Source organism: Somniosus microcephalus, chromosome 3 (genome assembly GCF_052327205.1).
Source record: "Somniosus microcephalus isolate GS21.2 chromosome 3, FLI_Smic_1.0, whole genome shotgun sequence".
Taxonomy (NCBI): Eukaryota; Metazoa; Chordata; class Chondrichthyes; order Squaliformes; family Somniosidae; genus Somniosus; species Somniosus microcephalus.
The window spans coordinates 279,700,418-279,725,653 of NC_140989.1; the positions used below are offsets into that span (position 1 = coordinate 279,700,418).

A 25,236-nucleotide genomic window follows, 5' to 3' on the forward strand; every position below is an offset into this window, starting at 1 on the left:
CATTTGTACTATGAGTTCCTTGGTGACAAATACCCATTAAGAAATGAAGTGGATTCTCTTCATATTTCTTCACCACTGTTCCCATGAAGAACTTGCTGCCAAAGATGCCGGGATGCATGAATGTTCCGTATTTCGCCATTCCAATCTCGTATGGACTGAACTCCACCCAGTCTGTGAATTAAAGAAATAAAGTCAAGGAAGGAAGGGAGAGTCAGTGTGAATAATTCTATGTTTGTTCAAGATAGTATCACTGATTCAGTCCACAATATAAATACTAAGCACTCCTTTTAGTGACAACATTGTACCCCAGTGCATCTACAAATCTGTTCACTTAAGCATGGGAGAATATGTTCGATCTCAGGGTGTACCATCTTTGTGGCTACATAGGTAAGTAACATGGAGTCTCAGGGCCACTTATGAAATTGAAATTCATGTTCCCATTAATTTGCACGTATCTTTAATTGTTGATACTAACCAATCTCGCATTCGGATTTCATAATTATCCTCCAAAGAGGCTTTTTCAAAATCAGCAGACCCACAAAAATCAAACTAACAAATAAGAAATCGAAGCATAAACTTAGCCCGGAATTTTGTTCAGGGAGGCTGGTTGGGGGCCGGGGTTGGTGGGGGGTGAATCTAAGGCGGGCAGGAAACCCAGGAGGCCCGGTAAAATTGGCAGGGCCTAATTTGAATGTGAGGCCTTGGTTTCCCGCCCGCAACCTGCGGGTGGGTAGGCCTCAGTTGCGAGGGGTTGGGATCGGCGGGAGGTGGGGTCGGGAACGGTGGGAGGTAGGGTCGGGATTGGCAGGAGTTGGGGTCGGGATTGGCAGGAGGGGGGTTGGGATCGGTGGGAGGGGGGTCAGGATCGGGCCAGTCACCGGAGGATCGTAGCCGGCCTCATCATTTTCATTGGGGGGATCGCGGAGGGGGCCTGGGAAGGCGATTGGGGGCCTCGTGGTTGGGGTCTCCGATCACAGGGAGTGGGCTAAGCAGGGACCCTGGAACCAGGAGGTCGGTATAAAGCCGGGAGTTGGAGGGAGTTTTGTAAAAAGTTGGTGGTGGGTTTTGTTTTCAGGTTTTAGGGCCTTTTTGGCCGGGCCCCTCAGAGGACAATGTTCCCAAGAGGAATTTAATTAGGGAAGAAACTGTGGTGGGAAAGGGAAAAAAAAGGCCCAAAAAAGATTTGGGCCGGGACCCCAGGAGGTTTGGTAAAGAAAACACGGTGGTGGTGCAGTGTGAGGATAAGAAGATTCAAGCTTGGGATATTATCCAGGCGGTTCATGAGGACTGTGGCGAGGGAAGCTGCTTTGCCTGCCGACCAAAGCCAAATGTGGGATTCGAGGTGACGGTCAGTGGTCGTGAGGAGGTGGAAAGACTGTTACTCAGTCTGAAAGTTGGTGAGAAATTCTTGGAGGTAACTCTGCTATATTCAGAGGAGGTGGTGGTTTCATTTTTAAACTTGCCAGTTTACATTGAGGACGAAGTGCTAAGCAGGAAGTTGGAGTTGTGGGACATTAAAATCTGTTCTGCAATAAAGAGGAGGTACTATCCGGGAACACGGGTAGCAGACGGAACCCGGTATGTGAAGGTGCGGTTCCCAGGGGGGGGTGAGGTCATTGCCGTACAGTATGAAGTTCGAGACACTGGAAGGAGTGCAGTACTTTCGTGTGCTGCATGATAACCAAGTAAAGGTATGCTATTATTGTCTTGGACATGACCATCTCGTAAGAAACTGTCCAGACCTGTATTGTTACAATTGCGGTGAGTCGGGACACATTGCTCGGAGCTGCAAGGCGGAAAGCTGTGGGGTGTGTCACAAAGGCCCCACCCGCTGTGAGTGTGTGGCAGAAGGGAGCGATATGAGTGATGAGGAGATGGGAAAAGGAGCAGGAGATGAGTGTGGAACGGCCGGAGGAGCGGTGCAGTCGGAGGACACAGCCGGTAAAATGAAGGCGAAAGGAGCACAGGAAGAGGCAGAGGATGGCGGAGCGGAGAACGGGATGAAGATGGCGGAAAACACGCCGAGTACTGTGGAGGGGAACATGACAGCAGCGGGCAGCGAGGGTCGAGTGCAGACTCGAGCCTTAGTGCAGTTCGGCTCCCCCTGGGGAGTCTGGTGTCTGCGGGGGGAGAGGAGGCGGAAGCGGGGTGTGTGGTGGATGTGGGTGCTCCGGGGAGAGGTGGGGAGTCGGATATCTTGGTGAGCGGGAGGGGGCAGGACGGGGAGAGGGTGCAAGAGGCAGGACCCTTAAAGGGACAGCAGGATGGGATCGGCGAGATAGAGACGTCAGAAGGGAACAATTTAGATGCGCCATTGTCCCATGGAGTGAGGGAACAGGGTGCAAGGGTCAGAGGTGGAGATGTGGTCGAAGGGAGCGGCACAGTGGGAGAAACTGCGATAGCAGGAAGACTCGCTATGGGAGATGAAGTATCTGACGGTGAGCAGGATTATGTATCTGACGGGGAGCAGGCACAGTGGGTTGCAGAAAAGCTTGAGTGTGAGGAATTAGAGGGGGACAGAGACATGGAAGTTGGGGGTGGGGTGGCATCATGTGGAAAGGGAAAGGTTAGTGAGGGGCAGAAGGAGGGAGAAAGGGCAGCTCCTGGGCCCAAACTTAATGCAAGGAAGAGGCTGAAACAGCAGGGAGGGGTCAAACAGGAGGTGAAAAAGAGCCGGAGGCTGCAGGAAAAAGCAACAGCTGCCCGAAAAGTTGAGAAGGAGCATGAGAGGAGGGAAGAGCCAGAGATTAAATGATGGGGAGATTATCGGGCATACTTCCTTTCTTTGGAGCCATGATTACATTGGTCTCGATTAATGTGAACGGACTGAGGGGTGAGAAGAAATTGCAGCAGTTGTTGCAGGGTTTTAAAGGTTCGGACTTGTGTCTGCAAGAAACCTTTTGGGATGAGGATATTCTAGAAAGAGTTCAGAAGGTTTGGAAGGGAGAGGTGTTTGCAAGTTGTGCAAACAATAACCGTAGAGGGGTGGCTGTTTTGGTGAGTCTGTCCATAAAAGAGAATGTTGCCTTGGTGGACAAGGACACTGAGGGGAGATTTTTACGGCTAAGGGTAAAAATGGAGGGATTTAATTGCGATCTCTTTAATATCTATGCACCGAACGACCATTGCAAGCGTCGCAAGTTTTTTCGGGGGTTATTCACTGAAGCGGCAGAGGTGGAAAATCCTTGTATAGTGGGGGATTTTAATGTATTTTTATCTCGGATGGACATTTCAGCCCAGATGACCTTTAAGGATGATAACTCCAGAGGGATGATTGTAAAAATGATGGCAAATTTAAATTTGAGAGACTTATGGAGGGACCGGAACCCCATAAAAAGGGAGTTCTCCAGAGCAGGTTGGGTGGGTGATGTTTTAAAACAGAGCCGAATAGATTTTGTGTTAATGCGGGAAGGGTTAAGTTTGGAGGTGATGGAGATTTATTATAAAAAAGTATTTTTTAGTGATCACTCGGCTTTGGTTCTTAGAATTAGGAACAGCAGAGTTAAGATCGGTTCAGGGGTGTGGATTTTAAACAATCAATACCTGAAAGAAATTGCTTATAAAGAAGGGATTATAAATATAATAAAGAATGCTCGGAAGGAACCTCTGTTCTTGAAAGAAAGAAGAGTTTGGTGGGACAATTTCAAATATGAGGTAAAAGTTTTTTCAGTACGTTATGGGAAAAAGAGGGCGGCAGCTAACCGGCATCGAGAAGAGAATATAAACAAAAGGTTTACAGATGTCTGTAAAGCAGTTGACGGAGGGGATAAGGGAGCTGAGACTAAGTTCCAGGTGCTAAAGGAAGAGTGGGAATTATTGCAAGCTGAAAAATGCAAGGGGGCCATTCTCCGTGCAAAGGCTAGAGATGCATTGGAGGGCGAAAGATGCACTAGATATTTTCTAGAGCAAGAAAAGCTGCGACAGAGATTATCGTTAATTGAAGAGTTGAAGGTTGGGGAGAAGATCATTCATGAAAGTGGGGAGATTTTAGAGGCGGCTAGCAGCTTTTATCAAGAGTTATATACAAAAGAAGACATTTCCAATTTGGCGATGGAGAAGGTTATGGCTTTTATTGAAGAGGGTTTAAAGGAGGATGAGAGAAGCATGTGTGACAAAGTAGGATTAGCGGAAATAAAAGTAGCAATAAGTGGAATGAAGGGAGGGGGGAAAAGCCCAGGGTCCGATGGACTAAGTGCAGAATTTTATAAAGAATTTTTCGAGATTTTAAGTCCATTGCTCTTAGAAGTTTTTAAGGAAATTAAAATTGAGGGAAGACTGGCCCCATCTATGAGGAGAGGCATCATAAGCTTAGCTTATAAAAATAATGGGGATAGATGGGATCTGAAGAATTGGAGGCCCATCACATTATTAAATGTGGATTATAAGATCTTGGCGAGGGTTATGGCAAATCGTTTGAAGGAGGTGTTACCGGAGATAGTTTGGCCCTCTCAGTCCTATGGCGTCATAGGCCGGGACATCGCAGACTCTGTGGTCTCAATCCGAGATGCGATAGAGCTCATGGAAAAGAGTGGGAGGGAGGCTTATGTATTAAAGATAGATCAAGAGAAAGCCTTTGATAGGGTCTCTCATGAGTTTTTATTGAAGGTTTTGGAAGCATTTGGTTTCAAGGAAAATTTCATTCAGTGGATAAGGATGTTTTATTCAAACATATTTAGCTGCGTTAAATGTAATGCTTTTTTAACCAAGTATTTTCCGATACAGAGATCAGTGAGACAGGGTTATCCTCTGTCCCCATTGTTGTACACATTGGTAGCAGAACCATTAGGTTACATGATGCGAAAGAAACAAGGTGTAGTTGGGATTGTGGTCCCCAGTTCTGGGCTGGTGTCAGTGATACACCAATATACAGATGACACAACCTTAACATTGAGAAATGGGGTGTCAGTGAGGAAAGTTATGGATGTAGTGGAGGAATATTGTAGAGCTTCAAGAGCCACAGTGAATTATAGTAAGTCCCAATGCCTGGTTGCAGGGAGGGGTAGTGGGGAATGGTTGGGGGAATGTCCCTTTAAGGTGGTGGAGGTTTTGGAAGTTCTGGGGGTGCATATAGGGTGCAAGAAAGACAGGGATGAAGTAGATCGATTAAATTGGGAACCGAAGGTTATGAAAATTAAAAAGATTTTGGGAAGATGGGAAAGAAGGTGGTTGAAAGTGCAAGGAAGAGCGACAGTGGTGTCTGCTCTCCTGCTATCTAAGCTATGGTACTTATTCACGGTGGAGAATATTCCTGAGTGGGCGGAAAAGTCCATCCGAGAGGCTTGTGTGAGGTTTTTATGGGAAGGGAAACCAGCCTTGGTGGCATAGAATACCATCATTGGACGGAGCAATCAGGGAGGACTCAATTTTCCAGATATTGATTTGAAGAAGAAATCCTTTAGAATCAAATGGGTGAAGAGATTTCTTCAGAAGTCAAATACAAGTTTTTGGAAGAGTTGTTTTGAGCATTTTTTAAAACGAAGAGGGATAGGAGGGCAGGGGATATTGTATATGGAATACAATAATATGTTTTTGAAATCGATTAAACTTCTCCCTAGGTTTTATAAGGGGGTTGTAGAGACTTGGGCCCAATTTTTAAAGAGTGTGCAGTTTATGCCCAAGGGGGCTGAGGAATTTTTAGAACAGCCCTTATTTTTGAACAGGTGGGTCAACATCGAAGGAGAGGTTTTATTTAATCAAGCTTTTATAAAAGCTGGGATTATATCTGTGAAAGACGTATTATATGAGGTAATTCCAGGTTGGTTGCCGGAAGCGATAGTGAGGGACATGGTGTGGGAGGAGGATCAGGAGGTAGAAGGAAAAGCAATAGGAATCATGTATGAGAAGATTGTGAGGGCAATGCCACAGGATTGGATGGAAGAAATAAATGCGGAAATCTCCAAAGGAAGTAAAATGCGTCCTGCTTTTCCAAGCTTTGTACTGGAGAAAGGGGGAGAGTTGGTCCAATTTGACAACTGTAATACTCGAGATTTCTATGAGGTATTCAGAGAATGGAGATTCAAGACACCTGCTGGTCAGGAGTTTTGGCAGAGTATATACCCACAGCTGGACTTCAACAGGATTTGGAAGGGAGTGTGGGCGAATTTTAAATGCCCAGAATGGATTGAACTGGATTTCAAATTGGCTCATAACCGGATTTTTACCATGACGGTCTTGTGCAAGATTGGACGAGTGGAGGCGGCAACTTACCCAATGTGTGGGACACGGGATGAGACACTGTCCCATTTACTGGTGTTATGTTCGCAGTTAAATGACTTTAAGTACTATGTTCGACAGTTGTGTGAAGCTTTTTTGCTGAGTGGGGACCGAAGAGCGAGAATGGGAATCCCGTGGGACTCAATCTTGAGATGGGGATTGCAGGAGAGTCTGCCCGAGTCTAGCGGAGTAGCAATTAATTTAATGTTCAGTTTGGCTAGATTCGTGATTGTGCAAAGAAGGAATGCTCTGTTTTTTAAGGGGAGGAGAATCAACCTAAAAGAGTATTTTAAATATAAGCTAAAAGATCATTATAAGGCTCTGTGGATGTTTTATTCAGAAAGGAATTTAAGGACAGTATTTTACAACCAATTTTTAAAGTACAATCAATTAATATATGTTACAGTACAGGTGACAAATTAAACTTCAGGTTTTGATGTTAAAATGTGGTGGCGGAATGGCTGTGCAGAGCGGTGGAATTGATTTGTATCATACAGTGTAATGATCACGATGTTGTAAATGTTCTTAATGTTCAATAAAGTAATATATTAAAAAAAAAGTTGGTAGCACCCTTGCCTCTGAGCCAGGAGGTTGTGGGTTCAAGTCTCACTCCTGGACTTGAGCACAAAAATCTAGGCCGACACTCCCGTGCAGTGCTGAGAGTGTGCTGCACTGTCAGAGGTGCCGTCTTTCGGATGAGACGTTAAACCGAGGCCTCGTCCGCCCTCTCAGGTGGACGTGAAAGATCCTATGGCACTATTTTCGAAGAAGAGCAGGGGAGTTATCCCCGGTGTCCTGGTCAATATTTATCCCTCAATCAACATCACTAAAACAGATTATCTGGTCATTATCACATTGCTGTTTGTGGGAGCTTGCTGCGTTTCCTACATTACAACAGTGGTTACACTCCAAAAAGTACTTCATTGGCTGTAAAGCGCTTTGGGACGTCCGGTGGTCATGAAAGGTGCTATATAAATGCAAGTCTTTCTTTCTCTTTTTATTTCATTCGGATGGAGGCCTGAGATCTACGACTTTGCACAACTGCACATACGTCATCCTGCTTGCCCAATATAGTCAGGTCTCCTGGCTTACAATGATTGAATAAGTCAAATTATGGACTGGAGTTTCCTCCGCATTTGCGGCTGTAATCTGGATAGATCCGTAATTTGGACGCAAACCAATTGCGTGGCTTAAAAGATGGCCGAACTTTGTGAGTTACTTGTGTAATTACAATCTGCCCAAGTTTCCTTGATCTGTTACGACCATCCATCAAACCCTCTACTGGAACAAATCCCTGCCCACAAAACTGGCCACACCCCCGACTCACAAATGCGAGTATCCTCCAATTGCGCTTGTTTGGGGGGGGATCTCTCAATTTTGTGGCCAGATTGTCAGGCCCAGTAGGAAACAAAGTCATTTGTCTGGTCTTTTAATTGCAACTTTGAGTGTTGTTTTAAATTTATCCTCACTGAAACCTGCTCTGTATTTTCTATTCCTTTTAACCCATTTTTATGTCATAATTAGATATCACATTAAAAATGAAAAAGCTTCCTAAACAGGCTGTGCCTGATGTTCATGACTGATGGTGAAATGAGTTAAAACTTTTAATTTTAAGACTCAAAGAAGAAATATACTGGGTGAGGGTTCATCGTTTCCTTATTTACGCTGATTTAAGATCGGTGTATTATAATGCGATTTGGAGGATACTTGGGCGTAACTTGACATCGGCAAAATAAACATAACATTGGGTGCATTTTCAGGACTAACGCCTGGGTTGTGCCCCAGGAGGAAACTCCTGGCCTATATTTTTATTATATCGGATTTGGGGATTTTATCTTGCCATTTTGGGGATCACATTTATGGTTCTCTCCATTTTTCCATGGACCCAAATCAATAGTCTTGTCTATAACCAGAGAAAGTGGGTAAATAGAAAAGATGAATACAGAAGAAAAACAAGCAGTAATAATAAAATAAAGCCAGAAATAAAATCAATAAAAGGAAGCAACGCACACACAAACACACACACGGCCCAAATGACAAAGTACTGGTTGGAATATATCCTTGGCGTGAAAAGCAGCTCCTTGGTGATTCTAGGATGTAACTCTGGATGGATTTCCTGGCACTAATTTTTGGAATAACTCAGCCACAATTGCCCAAAAAAAACAGGACTTACCTGCAAACATGAGCTCAGACACATCAGGTTTTACATGGAGACAAGTGAACAAGGGCATGGGGCAATGGCCTTCATTTATTTTGCCCTTCATCTCACTCATCTTAAAGTTCATCCTCTGCAATACAACAGACAGTAGAATATTTTAAAAACATGTGTCGCAATCAAAGTACTTTTCACAGTTAAAAATGGATTCCCTCTTGACCAATAGTTTGAATGCCATATTCTCATCTTCAAGCCCAAACAACTGAGCAGTATGATAAGTTCTGGGGTTTCATCAATTAGGTTTCATCCCTTGTCGATCTACCTTTCTGTCCTTCACTTATTTTCTCACACTTTCAGTCTCAGTCGGAGTTTTTGCTGACAATTTATCTCTCATCAGCCAATGCACAGAATGTGCCTGCAGCTCTACCTTCTACCCTACTGATGTAGGTCACATGGGGCGAGTGACAGCAGAACACAAAGGTGTAAACAAATTACAAGAGGAAATAATGGCTATTTCAGTGCTGGAGGCAGTGCAGAGAAGAGCCACAAAACTGTCCCCTATAGTCAAAGGTCTGAGTTACTTCAGACTCGTGGGCTTTTCTCACTGTCGAGCTGACTACTAATTGGCACTGTTTCGACTCATACGTGAAGCTCGGGTGAGGTGCTTGATGATTCACATGGAATTGTTACTCAGCGAGCGTCTTCAGCAGAGGAAGAGAGAAAAACGGAGAAAATAAAACAAAATGAATCTGCCTTCTGCCTGTGTGATGCTGAATAACAGACACAGATAAACACACTTCATTACTCGACTGTATCCACTGCACTTTAAACAGTGCCTTGCTGTGAAACAGGATGTTGTGCTTCATCTGTGTACTTTCTGGATAAATATTTTAATTCAAGTAAAATAAAACACACTGAGAACTGTGCTTATAAACTTTCTGATATGTTTGCTCTATGGTGGGGGGCTGGGTGAACAAATTAATTTTACAATTTGACTGAAAAACAGATGAGTAACACAGCAATCTATGTACTGCGCCAGGGGTGTCCAACTTGTTTGCCTTTGTAGCCTGCTTAACTGTGTACAACGTTCCCATTAATTGGTACATGTCTCAAGTTACTGATGCTAAGATATCTTTCTATTCTGATTTAGGATTAATCTGTCATCGAGACAAAAGCCCTTTCTAAACCTCCAGCCGCACAAATTTCAAAGAGGACAAACCACTGAGTAAGAAATGTAAATGCAAGTCGAATGTGAGTTCTCCTGGAATTTGTGGACAAGATTACCAGGGCTCACAGGCCACCAATGGCCCAGGGGCCTTAGCTTGAATTAGACCGTGAGCCAGTACACTAGGGGCACTGGGTGTCACGAGCCCAGACCAGCTGAACTCACTAATGGCAATGCTAAACCACAATCAATATCATCCTACTAAACTAACCAATCAAGTTAAGAAGCCTTTAATTTGGAGGATAACTTTTTAATGTATACAAGACAATAAACAGTACAGAAGAGGTAAATCACTACAGATTAAAGCACGACAGCCGGACAAGGGAGCCACAGGTTCAAACTATTAAAAGGTGAGTTTGTAATTCTAAGGCAGATATAAAATATTCCATGGCACTATTTAAAGAAGAGCAGGGAGTTCTCCCAGTCTGTTAGCCAACATTCCTACATTATAACAGTGACTACATTTCAAAAGTACTTAATCGGCTGTAAAGCACTTTAGGATGTCCTGAGGTTGTGAAAGGCGCTATATATAAATGAAAGTCTTTCTTTCATCCTTTAACAAATACCACCAAGACAGATTAACAGGTCATTCATCTCATTTGCTGTTAATGGGACCTCGCTGTGCTCAAATTGGCTGGGTAACGACAGTGACTGCATTCCATTGGCTGTGAAGCACTTTGGGACATTCTCGGGTTGTGAAGTATCATCAGGCATATCAGCTGCCGACATTTTGCCAGACCTGAGAGAGACCGGGCGATACGGGAACTCCACCCCACCCCCTCCTGCATCAATGGCCTTGTTTGGGGCAGGCTGAGACTCCAGGCCATGGTTGGGATCGGATACGCAGGTCTTGACCTAATTTGTGACTGGATGCTGCCCCTCTCTGACTGGCTGATCCCCACATTATTACCAGGTCCATCTCCTGCCTGGGTCCCCTCTGCACCCAATGTTATCAGAACAAACACATTAGAGAACTGCAGGTCTAAACCCACGGCTCAACACAGCATGGAATAGCTGCATCACAACAATTCCAGGAGCTCTTTGTGTAAATTTTGCTCACGTGCCTTGGTGTAAATAACTCAGCTGAATGATTTTCATCATAAGTGCTATCAACAAGGAATGAAACTGGACCGCAGTCCCTGCAACAAAGCCAGTACATGAGCAAAAGCTGAGCTTTCATTTCCAAGTGGGCCCAAAGCATTAGCTTTACTCTGACAAAGAAAGTAGTTCCAGCTGTCATTTGGCAGTGCACAGTCTTCACAGCATAACTTCAGCTGAAGAGAAGGACACAATTTGAACGGTTCAGGAACAATTACTAGAAACCATTTGTCAAGTTAAGATGTTAATGACTCTGGCTCAATGGGCTGACAGAGCAGGGACGGAGCTGAGGCAGACATCGTTCCCGAGATTGCACACTCCTGTCTAGCGATGAAGTTTTCTCTCAGGAATGCTTCTATAACGTAATACTGCATAGAATCACGCACTGATGGTGATAAGATGCAGACTGCATGCAATAATTAAAAAGCTACCTTCGATTTATCTTCGGTCTCTTGGATTGCTCAAATCTGTGTGCGTATTTCAAAATTACACACATTTTGTCATTAACATTTTAGCTTGACAAATGGTTTCTAGTAATTGTGCAAGACTGACAGTATAAAATACTTTCATTTTCTTTAGTACGCTCTGCTGGCCAAATTCCATTGCTGCAGATTTACTGGTGAAAGGTTACAGATGGTATCTGTATCAATATATAATTATTGCCCAAGCTAGGCTTCCCTGTCCTTGTTTGGTTATTCCATCAGCTCTCCCCCCACCTCTCAAAGACAACATGCTGCTGTTAAACTGAGCACTGCTCGTGTTAAGGACCCACTGTGTCTACTTACCTCAGCAATGATCTACTTTTTCCTATCTGATTGACATGATTCTCAGGTTTGGGACTCTTCTCACAATTTCAGTGTAAAAGATTGAAAATTCCACAAATATATATTTTTAAAACTCCCTGCACTATCCACCATTTGGTGCTCCAATATGTAGCTTTGTATTATAACTTTAATATTGCCCAGACCACAGCTTATAAAGATCTTACATAATTCAGCTATTTCATTGCACATCTCCCAGCAAGGGGAGCTAACAGCAGGCTGAGCACCTGGTATGAATATTTTGAATTAGGTGAGTAGGAGGAGGTGGTGCGATTAGGGCCATCTCCCTTCCAGAGTCATCTCATCCGAGATACATTTATCAAACCCAGCAACTCTGACTTAGAGGGCCAGCTCCCTCCTGCTTAATATACCATGTAAAGCTTTTATCAATCACAGTAGATTTAGAGAAACAGACAAAACCATAAAATACTTCTCACTCAGCACATGTGGGTGTGCAGATTTGTTTTACTATGACTCACAGACATGATAACACAAAGGTTCAGTGATTAATTCTTAATGTTTTATTATGTAAAGCATAGGCTTAATAAATGAGGAATACAATCGGTAACTCTGGACACGGGATTTATTCCCATCTTGCGAAAGACCTTAGATTTGGGGTCTTCTTTAGCAGAATGACCTCTTGATATGACGGTGTCCAGTTTATTATTCAGGACTGTCGAAATATCAGTGTGTTCTGGCTAAATTAAAACAATTCTGTTCCAGCTGTAGGTTCTGTTTCATTCTAAAAATACCACTACTAACAACAGCAACAACTTGTATTTATATAGTACCTTTAACATAGTAAAACGTCCGAAGGCGCTTCACAGGAGTATTATAAGACAAAAAATTTGACACCGAGCCACATGAGGAGAAATTAAGGCAGATGACAAAAAGCTTGGTCAAGGAGGTAGGTTTTAAGGAGCGTCTTAAATGAGGAAAGAGGCAGAGATTGTTTAGGGAGGAAATTCCAGAGGTTAGGGCCTAGGCAACAGAAGGCATAGCCACTAATGGTTGAGCGATTATAATCAGGGATGCTCAAGAGGGCAGAATTAGAGGAGCGCAGATATCTCAGGGGGTTGTAGGGCTGGAGGAGATTACAGAGATAGGAAGGGGCGAGGCTATGGAGGGATTTGAAACAAAGATGAGAATTTTGAAATCGAGCCGTTGCTTAACTGGGAGCCAATGTGGGTCAGCGAGCACTGGAGTGATGGGTGAATGGGACTTGGTGCGAGTTAGGGCATGGGCAACCGAGTTTTGGATGACTTCAAGTTTACGTAGGGTAGAACATGGGAGGCCAGTCAGGAGCGCGTTGGAATAGTCAAGTCTAGAGGTAACAAAGGCATGGATGAGAATTTCAGCAGCGGATGAACTGAGACAAGGGCGGAAATGGGCGATGCTACGGAGGTGGAAATAGGCGGTCTTAGTTATAGAGTCATAGAGTTATACAGCACAGAAAGAGGCCCTTTGGCCCATCGTGTCCGTGCCGGCCATCAAGCCCTATCTATTCTAATCCCATTTTCCAGCACTTGGTCCATAGCCTTTTATGCTATGGCATTTCAAGTGCTCAACCAAATGCTTCTTGAATGTTGTGAGGGTTCCTGCCTCTACCACCCTTTCAGGCAGTGAGTTCCAGGTTCCAACCACCCTCTGGGTGAAAAAGTTTTTCCTCAAATCCCCTCTAAACCTCCTGCCCCTTACCTTGAAATATGCCCCCTGGTTATTGACCCCTCTACTAAGGGGAAAAGTTCCTTTCTATCTACCCTATCTATGCCCCTCATAATTTTGTACACCTCAATCAGGTCCCCCCTCAGCCTTCTCTGCTCGAAGGAAAATAACCCCAGCCTGTCCAGTCTCTCTTCATAGCTGAAGCGCTCCAGTCCAGGAAACATCCTGGTGAATCTCCTCTGCACCCTCTCCAATGCAATCACATCCTTCCTATAGTGTGGCAACCAGAACTGCACACAGTATTCCAGCTGTGGCCTAACTAGCGTTTTGTACAGCTCCATCATAACCTCCCTGCTCTTATATTCTATGCCTCGGCTAATGAAGGCAAGTGTCCCATATGCCTTTTTAACCACCTTATCTACCTGTCCTGCTGCCTTCAGGGATCTATGTACATGCACGCCAAGATCATAGAAACATAGAAGATAGGAGCAGGAGTAGGCCATTCGGCCCCTCGAGCCTGCTCCGTCATTCAATGCGATCATGGCTAATCATCCAAATTCAGTACCCACTCCCTGCTTTCTCCCCATACCCCTTGATCCCTTTAGCCTTAAGAAATATATCCAACTCCTTCTTGAATATATTTAATGAATTGGCCTCTACTGATCCTCTGTCCTTCCTAGGGTCCTACCATTCATTATGTATTCCCTTGCCTTGTTAGTCCTCCCAAAATGCATCACCTCACACTTTTCAGGGTTAAATTCCATTTGCCACTGTTCTGCCCATCTGACCAACCTGTCTATATCGTCCTGTAGCCTGAGGCTTCCCTCCTCGCTATTTACCACTCCACCAATTTTCGTGGCATCTGCGAACTTACTGATCATACCTCCTACATTCATATCTAAATCATTAATGTACACTACAAACAACAAAGGACCCAGCACTGATCCCTGCAGTACACCACTGGACACAGGCTTCCAGTCACAAAAACAACCATCACCTGCTGCCTCCTGCCACTAATTTATGCTGCGGATATGTAGTCGGAAGCTCATTTTAGGGTCAAATATGACACCAAGGTTGCGAACAGTGTGGCTCAGCCTCAGATAGATGTTAGAGAGAGGGAAGGAGTCAGTGGCAAGGGAATGGAGTTTGTGGCGGGGACTAAAAAAAAATGGCTTTGGTCTTCCCAATATTTAATTGGAAATACCATCATCAACACGCTGTGGGTTCGATATGGCGAAATAGGAAATATTCTCAACTTACATTTTGAATCAGCGTTTCACCGATGAGCATCCCAAATACATCGGTAAAGGTGACAGGCTGCCCTGAGCTCTTCTTCTTCCACAGCGCCTCGATGTATCGTCTGACCTTCTGAGGGGTCAGCAGGAACATCGGACTATAGCTGACATTTTCCATCAGCTCTTTGTTGATCTCACCAGGTCCTTTTTTTGGAAAGTCAGGGTGAGAATACAATGTTGACATGTACCTGATTGAGAAGGAGAGATGTGTAAACAAGAGGATGACGCAAAAGCCTTTCAGTGCTGCCATATTCCCTCCCTTCCATCACTGGCACTCTGCAAAGTGACAGCCACCTCTCTGTCCCCATCCTTCCCAAAGAAAGCAAATGGAAATAGATCCCTCACACTTCTTCCATAAATAACCAACATGATGTGACAGCGTGCCATAACATACTTCCGGGTTTTTGAAGCTCCGGCTTTTGGAGCTGATCCAAGGAATTTCCCGGCCAGTCAGTTCTAATGATATGATTGGACTTCATATTAAAACTCAAAAATGTAAGGAAGCAGAATTAAACAGCTAAAGTGCCAAAACCGGTGAATTGTTCTGGATTTCCAGCTATATCTGCACTAACATTAATTATGCAAAAATACTATTTCTTAGAAAGAGGGGTGTGTGCATGGGACATGAATCTCCGAAGGTGGGTTCAGCAACAATAGCTTGGAAACCTCTGCTGTAATATTTTATACAGGTCTATACGATCAACTCTCAGATTTCCAGACTGAAAACCTGCACTTTGAGAACCCGAGCAGTGCTTGTGTGAGTCCTCCAAAATATAAAAGTGCCGATGGACACCAGAATGTCTCAGGTTCAGTCCCTGGCCTGTATATCTCAGTATGGTCCATGGGTTCCAGCACCTCTTTGGTATTTTACCCAGTGGCCATTCTGTATGCATGACCCTAAAAGGTGAGTGCTAATAGGCTATTTGGCTGAGCCCAATAGCATCCACGCATGAACGTTTCCAGCAGAGATGACAGGATTGTGGTCTTATTCCCCATCTTAGCTCATTGACATTAAGGCCAACAGTACTGACTTCCATCAATAACTCTGCTGAGATCAGCTAACTCAGCATAGAGAAGAGATCAAATCTAGAGTCTTTCTGCTCTGTACAGTCTAAAATCACATTGCATGCTGCATTTACCTACTCAGCCACTGGGAGGGGCTTGATATTTCTAACAGTTCACACAATGCAATTTTATTCATGGGACAATGTCTGAGAAAGATCTCTTGATGTGGAACTTACCAAGTGGATCCAGAGAGTCCTGCGACATAGGTTGCACAGTCAAAAACTCCAGATTCCATCAACGCCTTCATAACACCAGAAAACCCTACCATTGCTCTAAAGCCTCCTCCAGAACCCAGAATAGCTATTGTTGGCACCTGAAATACAACCGAGGAACTTCAATAATGTTACAGGGCACATGAATACTGGGATAGTGCAAATAAATATCACAGTAAGGGCTTCTTGGTAAACCCACTCACACACACATATCTCTAGTTTGAGTGACAATGGAGAACATCTGTCAGGACTGAAGTTCAACCTGTAATGGTCAATGTAAACTCTGTAAATTCTGTGCTCCAAATTATTACAACTCACTTCCGGACCTCTTTCATGACAGGACCAATCTGGAAATACTGCCGAATAGATGGCCACTGGATCCATATCGGGTGTGTTGAGCCTATTTTGTCCCACTTATTGGATCTCCATTCTGCACCAAACAATGTCACCTATTGGCCTTCCTGTCTGGCATTTTAACATCCATCCCCTTCCACAAAGTTAATTCACCTCTCCCTGAGTACACTGTCTGAGGGGTAGATAAGGTGCGGGTAGAAACTATATAGTCACAACCATAGAGATGTCTGGAGGCAGCTCGTGGTGTGTCAGAATCATTTGCACTCCAGCCACCAGGCATGAAGATCATGAATTATTGTAAAAGATCTCGGTATAAACATGACAGTAAAGAGCTGTGTACACCTATTTATGGGGATACAATCCAGACATTCTCGCACTCCGGAGGCTGTACTGGGTATAATTCTAGGAGGTTACCTTATAAAACAGAACCTACTTTAACTATGTGATGAAACCACTGTACATCAGTAACCATCTGAGTTTTATACTGTGATTAAATACTGGTTATTCCACTTGTGAGTTAGTGTTCAATGTTGTGTTATTTTTGTGGGAGTATTTGAATAAGGAGCTGCTGGGGCAAAAGATTCAACTAACGCCTCAGTATCTCAGTCTGTGGGAGCCAAAGCACAGAATAAGTGTCAGCCGTGTCCTAGATAGGACTCTTGCTTTGGTGTCAGGAGGTCATGGGTTCAAATCCCACTCCAGAGACTTGAGCACGTAATCTAGGCTGACACTCCAGTGCAGTACTGAGAGAGTGCTGCACTGTTGGAGGTGCCGACCTTTGGATGAGACGTTAAACCGAGGCCCCGTCTGCCCTCTCAGGTGGATGTAAAAGATCCCACGGCACTATTCGAAGAAGAGCAGGGGAGTTCTCCCAGTGTCCTGTCCAATATTTATCCCTCAACTAAGATCACTAAAAAACAGATGATTTGGTAATTTATTTAATTGCTGTTTGTGGGAGCTTGCTGTGTCCAAATTGGCTGCCGTGTTTCCTACATTTCAACAGTGACTACACTTTAAAAGTACTTAATTGGCTATAAAGTGCTTTGGGATGCCCTGAGGTCATTAAAGGCGCTATATAAATACAAGTCTTTCTTTCTTTTCTTTTAAGAATTTTCTTGGACCAGAAGCCTGGGATAGGATGCTGGTGACAGGCTCCATGCAATTTGAAGCACACTGGAATATACATCTGTACAGGTAATAAAATTTGCCCATCCCATCACCAGTTTGATAACCCCACCTCTATTCTCCATAATGAATGCCAATTCCCAGCCTTAGTATCCCCAATGCAGACAAATTCTAATTCTCTAGTAACAAACAGAGTTCGTCACATGCTGAGACTTTACCTCCCGTATTGATTGTGGTGCATTCATGGAATTCTTTGGGCCCAAGAGCTTCTTAATTCCTTCCAAGACTTCTTCTCTTCTCTTTTGCCTGAATGATTTCTCCTCATCACACAGTGCCATGCTGAATCTCAGATCAGCTGAAGAACTGGAAGGAAAATGGAGTGATTGCAATGAAATGTGATTAAAAAGACACAACAGAGGATTGGGATTTGCAGTACAATCTTTTGAGTACGGACAAAATTGTAAGGGAAAAGCTAAAATAGTTTAAGTAGCCTTTAGACCCCGAGATTGTATTACAACCCTCAATCTACAGGTGGCTCAATTTCCTCTGGCATCAGCCCCATTAATGCATTTTTATAAAATTCTTTTGTGAGAGGAAATTAAGCCCTAGACAGTTGTTAAAAGTGCTGAGTGGTCTCAACAGTCTAAAGGTATTGCAACAATAGTTGGCGAAGTACACATGATGTCATGTGACCTAATGTTAAAGGGCCAGCTACAGTAACAGGGAAACACCCACGTTTTGAACCACACCTTTGTGGGAAAAAAAGTTTATTGGAAAAGAGCAGAGATAAGATTTGAAAAAAGTCAACATGGTGATTGAAGTGAAAAGAAATTAATTATCAAAGAATTATAAAAAGAAATAGAAAGTATTCTATAGACACATAGGGCAGGATTTTCATTGGGCCGTGGAGGCGGGATTGGAGGCGTGTGGGGGGTTAAAATCCCGAAATCGGGGGGCACAAACCCATCCCGCCCCCAAACCGCCTCCATGCCAGTTTCAAAGGAGGCGGGTACCTGACCTGCACTGGAACCCGCCTCCCCGAGGCGGGAAGGGGATTAGTGCCAATTAACTGCCTGTTAACAGGTCGTTAACAGGCAGTTTTTAGCCTAATCCCTATTTTCATTGGTGAAATGTGGGATTCCCGACAGCTCCAAACCACGCCAAGTTAGAGGAGGTAGGCCATCGGGCTGAAGGGCTTGGAGGGTTCGAGATGTCCGGTGTTCAGGTGAGTAATGGGTGCATGAGTGCAGAGGTAAGTGTGTTTGGTGTGTGTAAAGTGTTTAAAGAAGTTTTACTTACCTTTACAGCCTTCCTTCCTTCAGGTCTCAGGAGTCCCTCATCTCACCGGCACAGAAAGCAGAATGGCTGCGATCTGTCAAAAGTTCCAGCATTCAGCTTTCTGTTCCGGGGAGATCTCTAAATCATCCTGAGAGGAAGGAATTAACTTAGAGTACAGATTGTCAGTGTTTGACAGCTTCAAACAGCTGTCAAACGCTGATATTTCATCTGTCAAAAGGTCTTGACAGATGAAATGTCAATCTGTGATGTCACCTGTTGCCGGGTGGCCCTTAATTGGCCTGCTGAGCCCGCCGGGCGGGCTCAACAAGGTCAATCAAGTCAAAATCACGTGGGTTGGCTAGAACTCGATGGAGGCGGGACTACAACCCCGAAAGTTGTAGTCCTGCCTCCTACCCGCCTCCTCAATGAAAATCCAGCCCATAAATAACAAAAGGGAAATTAAGATAGATATAGGGCCACTAAGGGATGCACAAGATAAACTCGCAGGTAATTACAGTGAAATGGCAGAAAGATCCTCAGTGCCTCAGTTTTTACCAGGAAGCCCAACAAGGTGGACATGATATTAGAAAAAAAGATCAAAAAGGATATCAAGACACTGAAGATAGAAGGGAGGGAGAGAATTGATAAACTAGACAAGCATAGAGAGGATAAAACCCCAGGCCTGGTTGGATTACATACGAACATACTCAAAGAAGCTAAGGAAGATATAGCAGAGGCACTAAAATTTAATAGAAAAGGGAATCGTGCCAGAGGACTGACAAAACAGCTAATATTCAAAAAGGAAGATAAAACAAATCCAGGGAACTATAGGCCAGTTAACTTAACATCAGTGATAGGAAAGATATTGGAATCTTTACTCAAAGGTAGAATAGAAAAACATCTAGAAACTTAAAATATAGTAAAGAATAGTCAGCACGGATTTCAAAAGGGAAGGTCATGCTTGACCAAACTTATTGAATTCTTTGAACAAGTAACAGAAAGAATAGATAAGGGTAATGCAGTGGACATAATATACATAAACTTTCATAGAAATTTATGGCACAGAAGGAGGCCATTCGGCCCATTGTGTCTGTGCCGGCCAAAAAAGAGCCATCCAGCCTAATCCCACGTTCCAGCTCTTGGTCTGTAGCCTTGCAGGTTACGGCACTTCAAGTGCACATCCAAGTATTATTTAAATGCGATGAGGGTTTCTGCCTCTACCACCCTTTCAGGCAGTGAGTTCCAGACCCCTACCACCCTCTGGGTGAAAACATTTCTCAACTTCCCTCTAATCCTTCTACCAATTACTTTAAATCTATGCCCCCTGGTTATTGATCTCGCTTCTAAGGGAAATAGGTCCTTCCTATCCACTCTATTTAGGATCCTCATAATTTTATACACATCAATTAAGTCTCCTCTCAGCCTCCTCTGTTCCAAAGAAAACAACCCCAGCCTATCCAATCTTTCCTCATAGTTTAAATTCTCCAGTCCTGGCAACGTCCTCGTAAATCTCCTCTGTACCCTCTCTAGTACAATCACATCTTTCCTATAATGTGGTGACCAGAACTGTATGTAGTATTCTAGCTGTGGCCTAACTAGTGTTTTATACAGTTCTAGCACAACCTCCCTGCTCTTATATTCTATGCCTCAGCTAATAAAGGAAAGTGTCCCATATGCCTTCTTAATATCTACCTGTTCTGTTACCTTCAGGGGTCTGTGAACATGCACTCCAAGGTCCCTCTGTTCTTCTACACTTCTCAGTATCCTACCATTTATTGTGTATTCCCTTGCCTTGTTAGCCCTCCCCAAATGCATTACCTCACACTTCTCTGGTTTGAATTTCATTTGCCACTTTTCTGCCCACCTGACCAGTCCATTGATATCTTCCTGCAGTCTACAGCTTTCTTCCTCACTATCAACCACACGGCCAATTTTTGTACCATCTGCAAACTTCTTAATCAAACCCCCTACATTGAAGTCTAAATCATTGATATATACTACAAAAAGCAAAGGACCTAGTACTGAGCCCTGTGGAACCCCACCGGAAACGGCCTTCCAGTCATAAAAACACCAAAAGGCCTTTGACAAGGTACCATATCGTAGATTCATGACTAAAGTCAGAGCATGTGGAATCAGGGAACAAATAGCTTCATGAGATTTGTGGTGATAGGACACAGCTTTGTGCCACTGTCTCGGACACAATTTGAACTATCAATTTTAGCTGTATCATCTAAAGAGGGCATTGAGCAATCAGTTGGCACTTTCCCCCTCAGGGCTAGAGGAAGAAATCAGTGACTGGGTAATGCTCACGCTACTCTCACACACCTCCAAGTAGTCATCGTAACAGTTGCATGGGCAGTGGCCTAGGAGCAGACTGCCAGGACTGGCTCCATGTCAGGCACAGTGGCATTCAAAGGGAAGAAACAGAAATTAAAAGATGATAGGAAAATGAGTACGGGATGGTTTATAAAAGTCATATGACAGAAAATGGAGTTTTACAGGAGTTCTGACACATAAACTATAATGGGCCAGCAACACGTGACAGGATTATATGCTCGGATGTGAATGTAGTGAGATTTTACTTGATAGCGCTAAAGTGATGGCCTAAAGCCAAACTAACAAAAACATTGAACTTCCCCAGCCCTGCAAGATTTAGCTTAGGAAACTTTTAAACAATTGAAACATTTTCCTAATCGAAACACACCCAAGAATATCACATTAGTCTGTTAGTTTTAGTAAAGCAAACAATTAATTTTCTCTAAAAGAGGAAGGTTAACGAAATGCATTGAAAATAGCTAAACCTGCTTCTAAAAATATACACATTAAGAGAATATGAATGAGAATTCAGACTGAAGACTGTGGGTGTGGCAGCTCAAATTATTTAATGGAGCAATGTGGGTGTATTAGGCAGTTTATCAGCCAGGTTTGGTTCAATTACTCAAAAGCTGCCACATTGGCTGCCACAGTAAGTTCACACAGACTGCAGAATGCAGAGCTTTTTGGAATATAAATCTTATTTTCAAGAAAAAAATACAATGTATTACATGTTGTTGCAACAGATCTGACTGTATTTCTACAGCTGTATCTTGACAAGGCCCCTATAAAGAGAACTTACGAATTAATCTGATCATCACTAAGGAGCATCCCCTGTTCCCACCCAGCACAGCAACATAACATCAGTCTCTGTGGCGCGATTTTCCCTACCTCGGCGGGTCCTCGGCGGGCGAGGTCGGTGGCGTGTCGCAGCCTCGCTACCGGCTCCATCCTGGCCTCCAACATGATTTTCCACTGATTGGGATTGTTAAGCCCGCCCAGCATGTTTCCTGGTCCAATTGAAGGAAGTGGGTCTGATGACGTCATTCGATGATGCGTCATCAGCCGGTTTCCTTAAAGGGAGCATGCGCAAATTTAATTTGACAGTTATGCTGTCAGTGCTCGCCAGTCTTGAACAACCCCCAGCGATGGAAATTTTACCTGATGAAAGCCTTCCCCCAGGAGCTAATTGCAACTGGGCAACCTGGAAGTGACTTAACAGACTTAGGACCGGTGTAGGTTGCTCAAAGGTGTCACTAAGCAAATGGGGATATTCAACCAGCCTGACAACTTGTGACTGTGGAACTGAGGCACAGACTATGCAACATCTCCTGTAATGCCCATCGTTAGAGGAACCCTGCACTGTTGCAGATTTTGCCGAATTCAACAACAAGGCGCAAAAATGTGTCCAGTTCTGGCTGGGCTATGTATAGACTGTCCGTGGACACGATAAGAAGAAGTGTTCTACAGCATTGAGGTGCTGCAAACACTGACAAGCACTGCACAGAGGTGCATGGCTGCACCCAGGCTCTCCCATGACTCCCTCTATATGCCTTCCAATGGGCAGAAGAGACCTCCCCAGAAGATCAACACAGCTTGGTTGCACATTGCACAGGAGGGAACAAGCAGAGATGTCGTCAGGAAGACCAGGCTGCAGTGGCGCAAACCTTTCAATGATCTTAGTAGATCGAAAAACGTTACTGCAAAACCACACTCAACCTCATCACATCCCGATCACTCTGCCTTCCCTAACCTACTCCTGCACATCCTTACTCACCAATTTACCTTGGACCGCCACCCATCCCTCTCTATCTACATTATCACTTCCCCATTTCACTAGCCACCCTTCACACTCACCCTCATCCTAGTCCAATCATACCAACTAACAACACACAAGGGGAGGCACTTGTGTCTTTTAGCCAATGTTCATGTGAAGTTTCTGTTAATGTGCTGTCAAACACTGAAATCTTTATTTTCAACACTTTCCGCTCTTGGACAGATTTGTGTGCACCTTTGGAAGTGGCTTAGTGAGTTGCAGTGAATGGTGAGACATAACGGTACCCCCCGCAATGGTGATGAGTGTGAAGGGAATGGCTTGGGCATTGTAGGGATGGTTTAATGTGTTGGTGTGGGGTGGTGCCTGTAATGTATGTAATGTATATATATACCTTAAGGGGGAGAACTACTTTTTACAGCTCCTGTACACTGTAGTACCGGCAGTGACCACACCTGTATATAAACCCTGAGTAGTGATCTGTACAGTTAGTTCTAGAGTAACCCTCATTCAGTAAACACCTGTTGAATCGTTCCCTGCAGTCTGTTGTCTGATTATTGAAGGACACAACATTAAGATACACAGACATAACATTGGCGATGAGGCAGATTCGAACCTACCTGCAACTCTGCATCACCTCCCAGGGATTCGCTCCTGGAGAACAGTGGAAGAAGGTCAAGTCCAGAAGCACGGGCGTCGACCACGGGCAACCGCCCAGTCATCCAGCGGAGATTTGAGCATCGCAGGGGAGGCTGTCGAGAGCCAGGCTTGGCTTTCCAGTCACGGTGGTCCAGCGAAACGGGCTGGCAACAGGTGCTGCGCAGACCCTTCCTGGACAGCGGCGGGCTAGAGCCCGACCGAGCGGCACAGAAAAAGGCCAAGCAGCGTCGACGGGGGAGAGAGAGAGGGCAGAGCGCACAGGGCGCAGCCGGTGTTCAGGACCGTGCGGCGTCAACGGGGGAGAGAGACGATAGAGAGCAGAACGCAGCCGGTGTTCAAGGGCCGAGCAGCGTCAACGGGGGAGAGAGGCGCGCAGGAAAATGCGAGGCGCTGCCATTGCCACGAGGACCGCAGAGAGCGGCGTTGGCAGCAGCGCAGGAGCAGCGCACGAAACCCACAGGGAGTCGCCATTTGCCACGAGGACCACCGAGAGTGGCGTTGGCAGCAGCATGGGAGACGCCATTTTAAGCCGCAGCGGGGAAGAAAGGAAAGCGCGGGAGACGCCATTTTAAGCCAGTCTAACCACACCCAAAAATGCCGAAGAGTGGCAGTATCACAGCGTTCGATAATGAAGTCGAAGATTGGACGACATATGTCGAACGCATAGAAGTATACTGCAAGGCGAATGAAGTACCAGATGACAAGAAAGCGCTGGTTTTGTTGAATTCAATTGGGTGCAAAAACGTACGGCTTACTACGAAACCTAGTAACCCCAGAGAAGCCAGTAGAAAAGGATTTTGAAAATATAGTGTCAATCCTACAGGACCACTTAAACCCCACACCACTGCTGATAGCAGAAAGATTTAAGTTTCACAAAAGGAACCAGCATAAAGATGAAAGTAATGCTGAGTATTTAACGGAACTGCGCAAGCTATTGAAACACTGTCAGTTTGGAACGGGACTAGCAGATACTTTAAGGGACAAGTTTGTGTGTGGGCTTCAAAGTGAAGGAACCCAGAAACGGCTTCTATCAGAAAAGGATCTTACGCCGGACAAGGCTTTCAGCATTGCAGTATCACACGAAGCAGCAGCACGGGGCGCTGCGGAGATACAACGGAGACCGCAAGAATATGGCACAAATGAAATGTCATACTGAGGATATAGAATGCAAAATATGGTAACAACTCGCTTCGCATAGCCAAGGACCCTGTCAATCTAAAATGGAGGATCCTGTCAGCATAAAATGGTGGTGAAATGTCGACATCGCTGAGTCACTTGCATATTGTAAGAAATGATCATGTTAACTCAAGAAACTGTGAAGGCAGCAGGAAGTAAAATAAAAGAAGCTAAACTGATCTGTGGCTGCTAATATGGCTGGCACCCACGATGTCACACCTTGCTGGTGGAAACAGTGTAGGGCGGAGTGCAGAGGTTATACAGACAATAGGCGATCAGAAAACACATTACCATGATTGCAAACGCAATACCATAATGATTAGGTGATCGTGAAACCATTACCAGGATATTTACTTAACTATAAACCATTCAGTGAAATGTGACTTCTTTGTTTCATACTGCCAGGCCAGGAAATCAAATTAAATGTATACGTGTACAGCTCGGGATTGGTGCAGACTGTACGATGTGTTAATGTCTTCTCAAATGCAAGTATAATAATGTGGCACACTGTATGAAAGATTGCTTGCTCTGGTTTAACTCTTCTGGAGTCAGGACTGTGCTGTATCAGAGTAAGTCTCCCGGGATGACGGAATAAAAACTGTTGAACTCAACCAGTATTCGACTCAGTGTTTGTACTGAACCAGATTGAGGACCAAAAGAATCCGTTTCAACATTTGGTGTCAGAAGTGGGATCTCAACGGACGATCACCGAGAATTCGCGAAATTAAGAGCCGAACTAGTTTTGGACGTGAGAGGAGGAAATGGGCCCCCGGAGTGAGTATGTTTAAATTTACCACCTCGGTTTTC

At 44.5% G+C, this 25,236-nt stretch overlaps 1 protein-coding gene across 1 annotated transcript in view; it reads right to left on the reverse strand.

The window, feature by feature from the left end:
* The window catches only part of LOC147121997 (cytosolic phospholipase A2-like), a 225,818-nt gene that overhangs the window by 50,630 nt on the left and 149,952 nt on the right, over positions 1-25,236 (reverse strand). The window contains exons 7-11 of the mRNA XM_085982614.1: positions 17,447-17,591; positions 15,714-15,850; positions 14,438-14,660; positions 8,387-8,501; positions 34-171 (exon numbers count right to left, since the gene is read on the reverse strand). Coding sequence (XP_085838740.1) covers positions 34-171; positions 8,387-8,501; positions 14,438-14,660; positions 15,714-15,850; positions 17,447-17,591 — 758 coding nt within the window. The remainder of the gene's footprint in view (positions 1-33; positions 172-8,386; positions 8,502-14,437; positions 14,661-15,713; positions 15,851-17,446; positions 17,592-25,236) is intronic.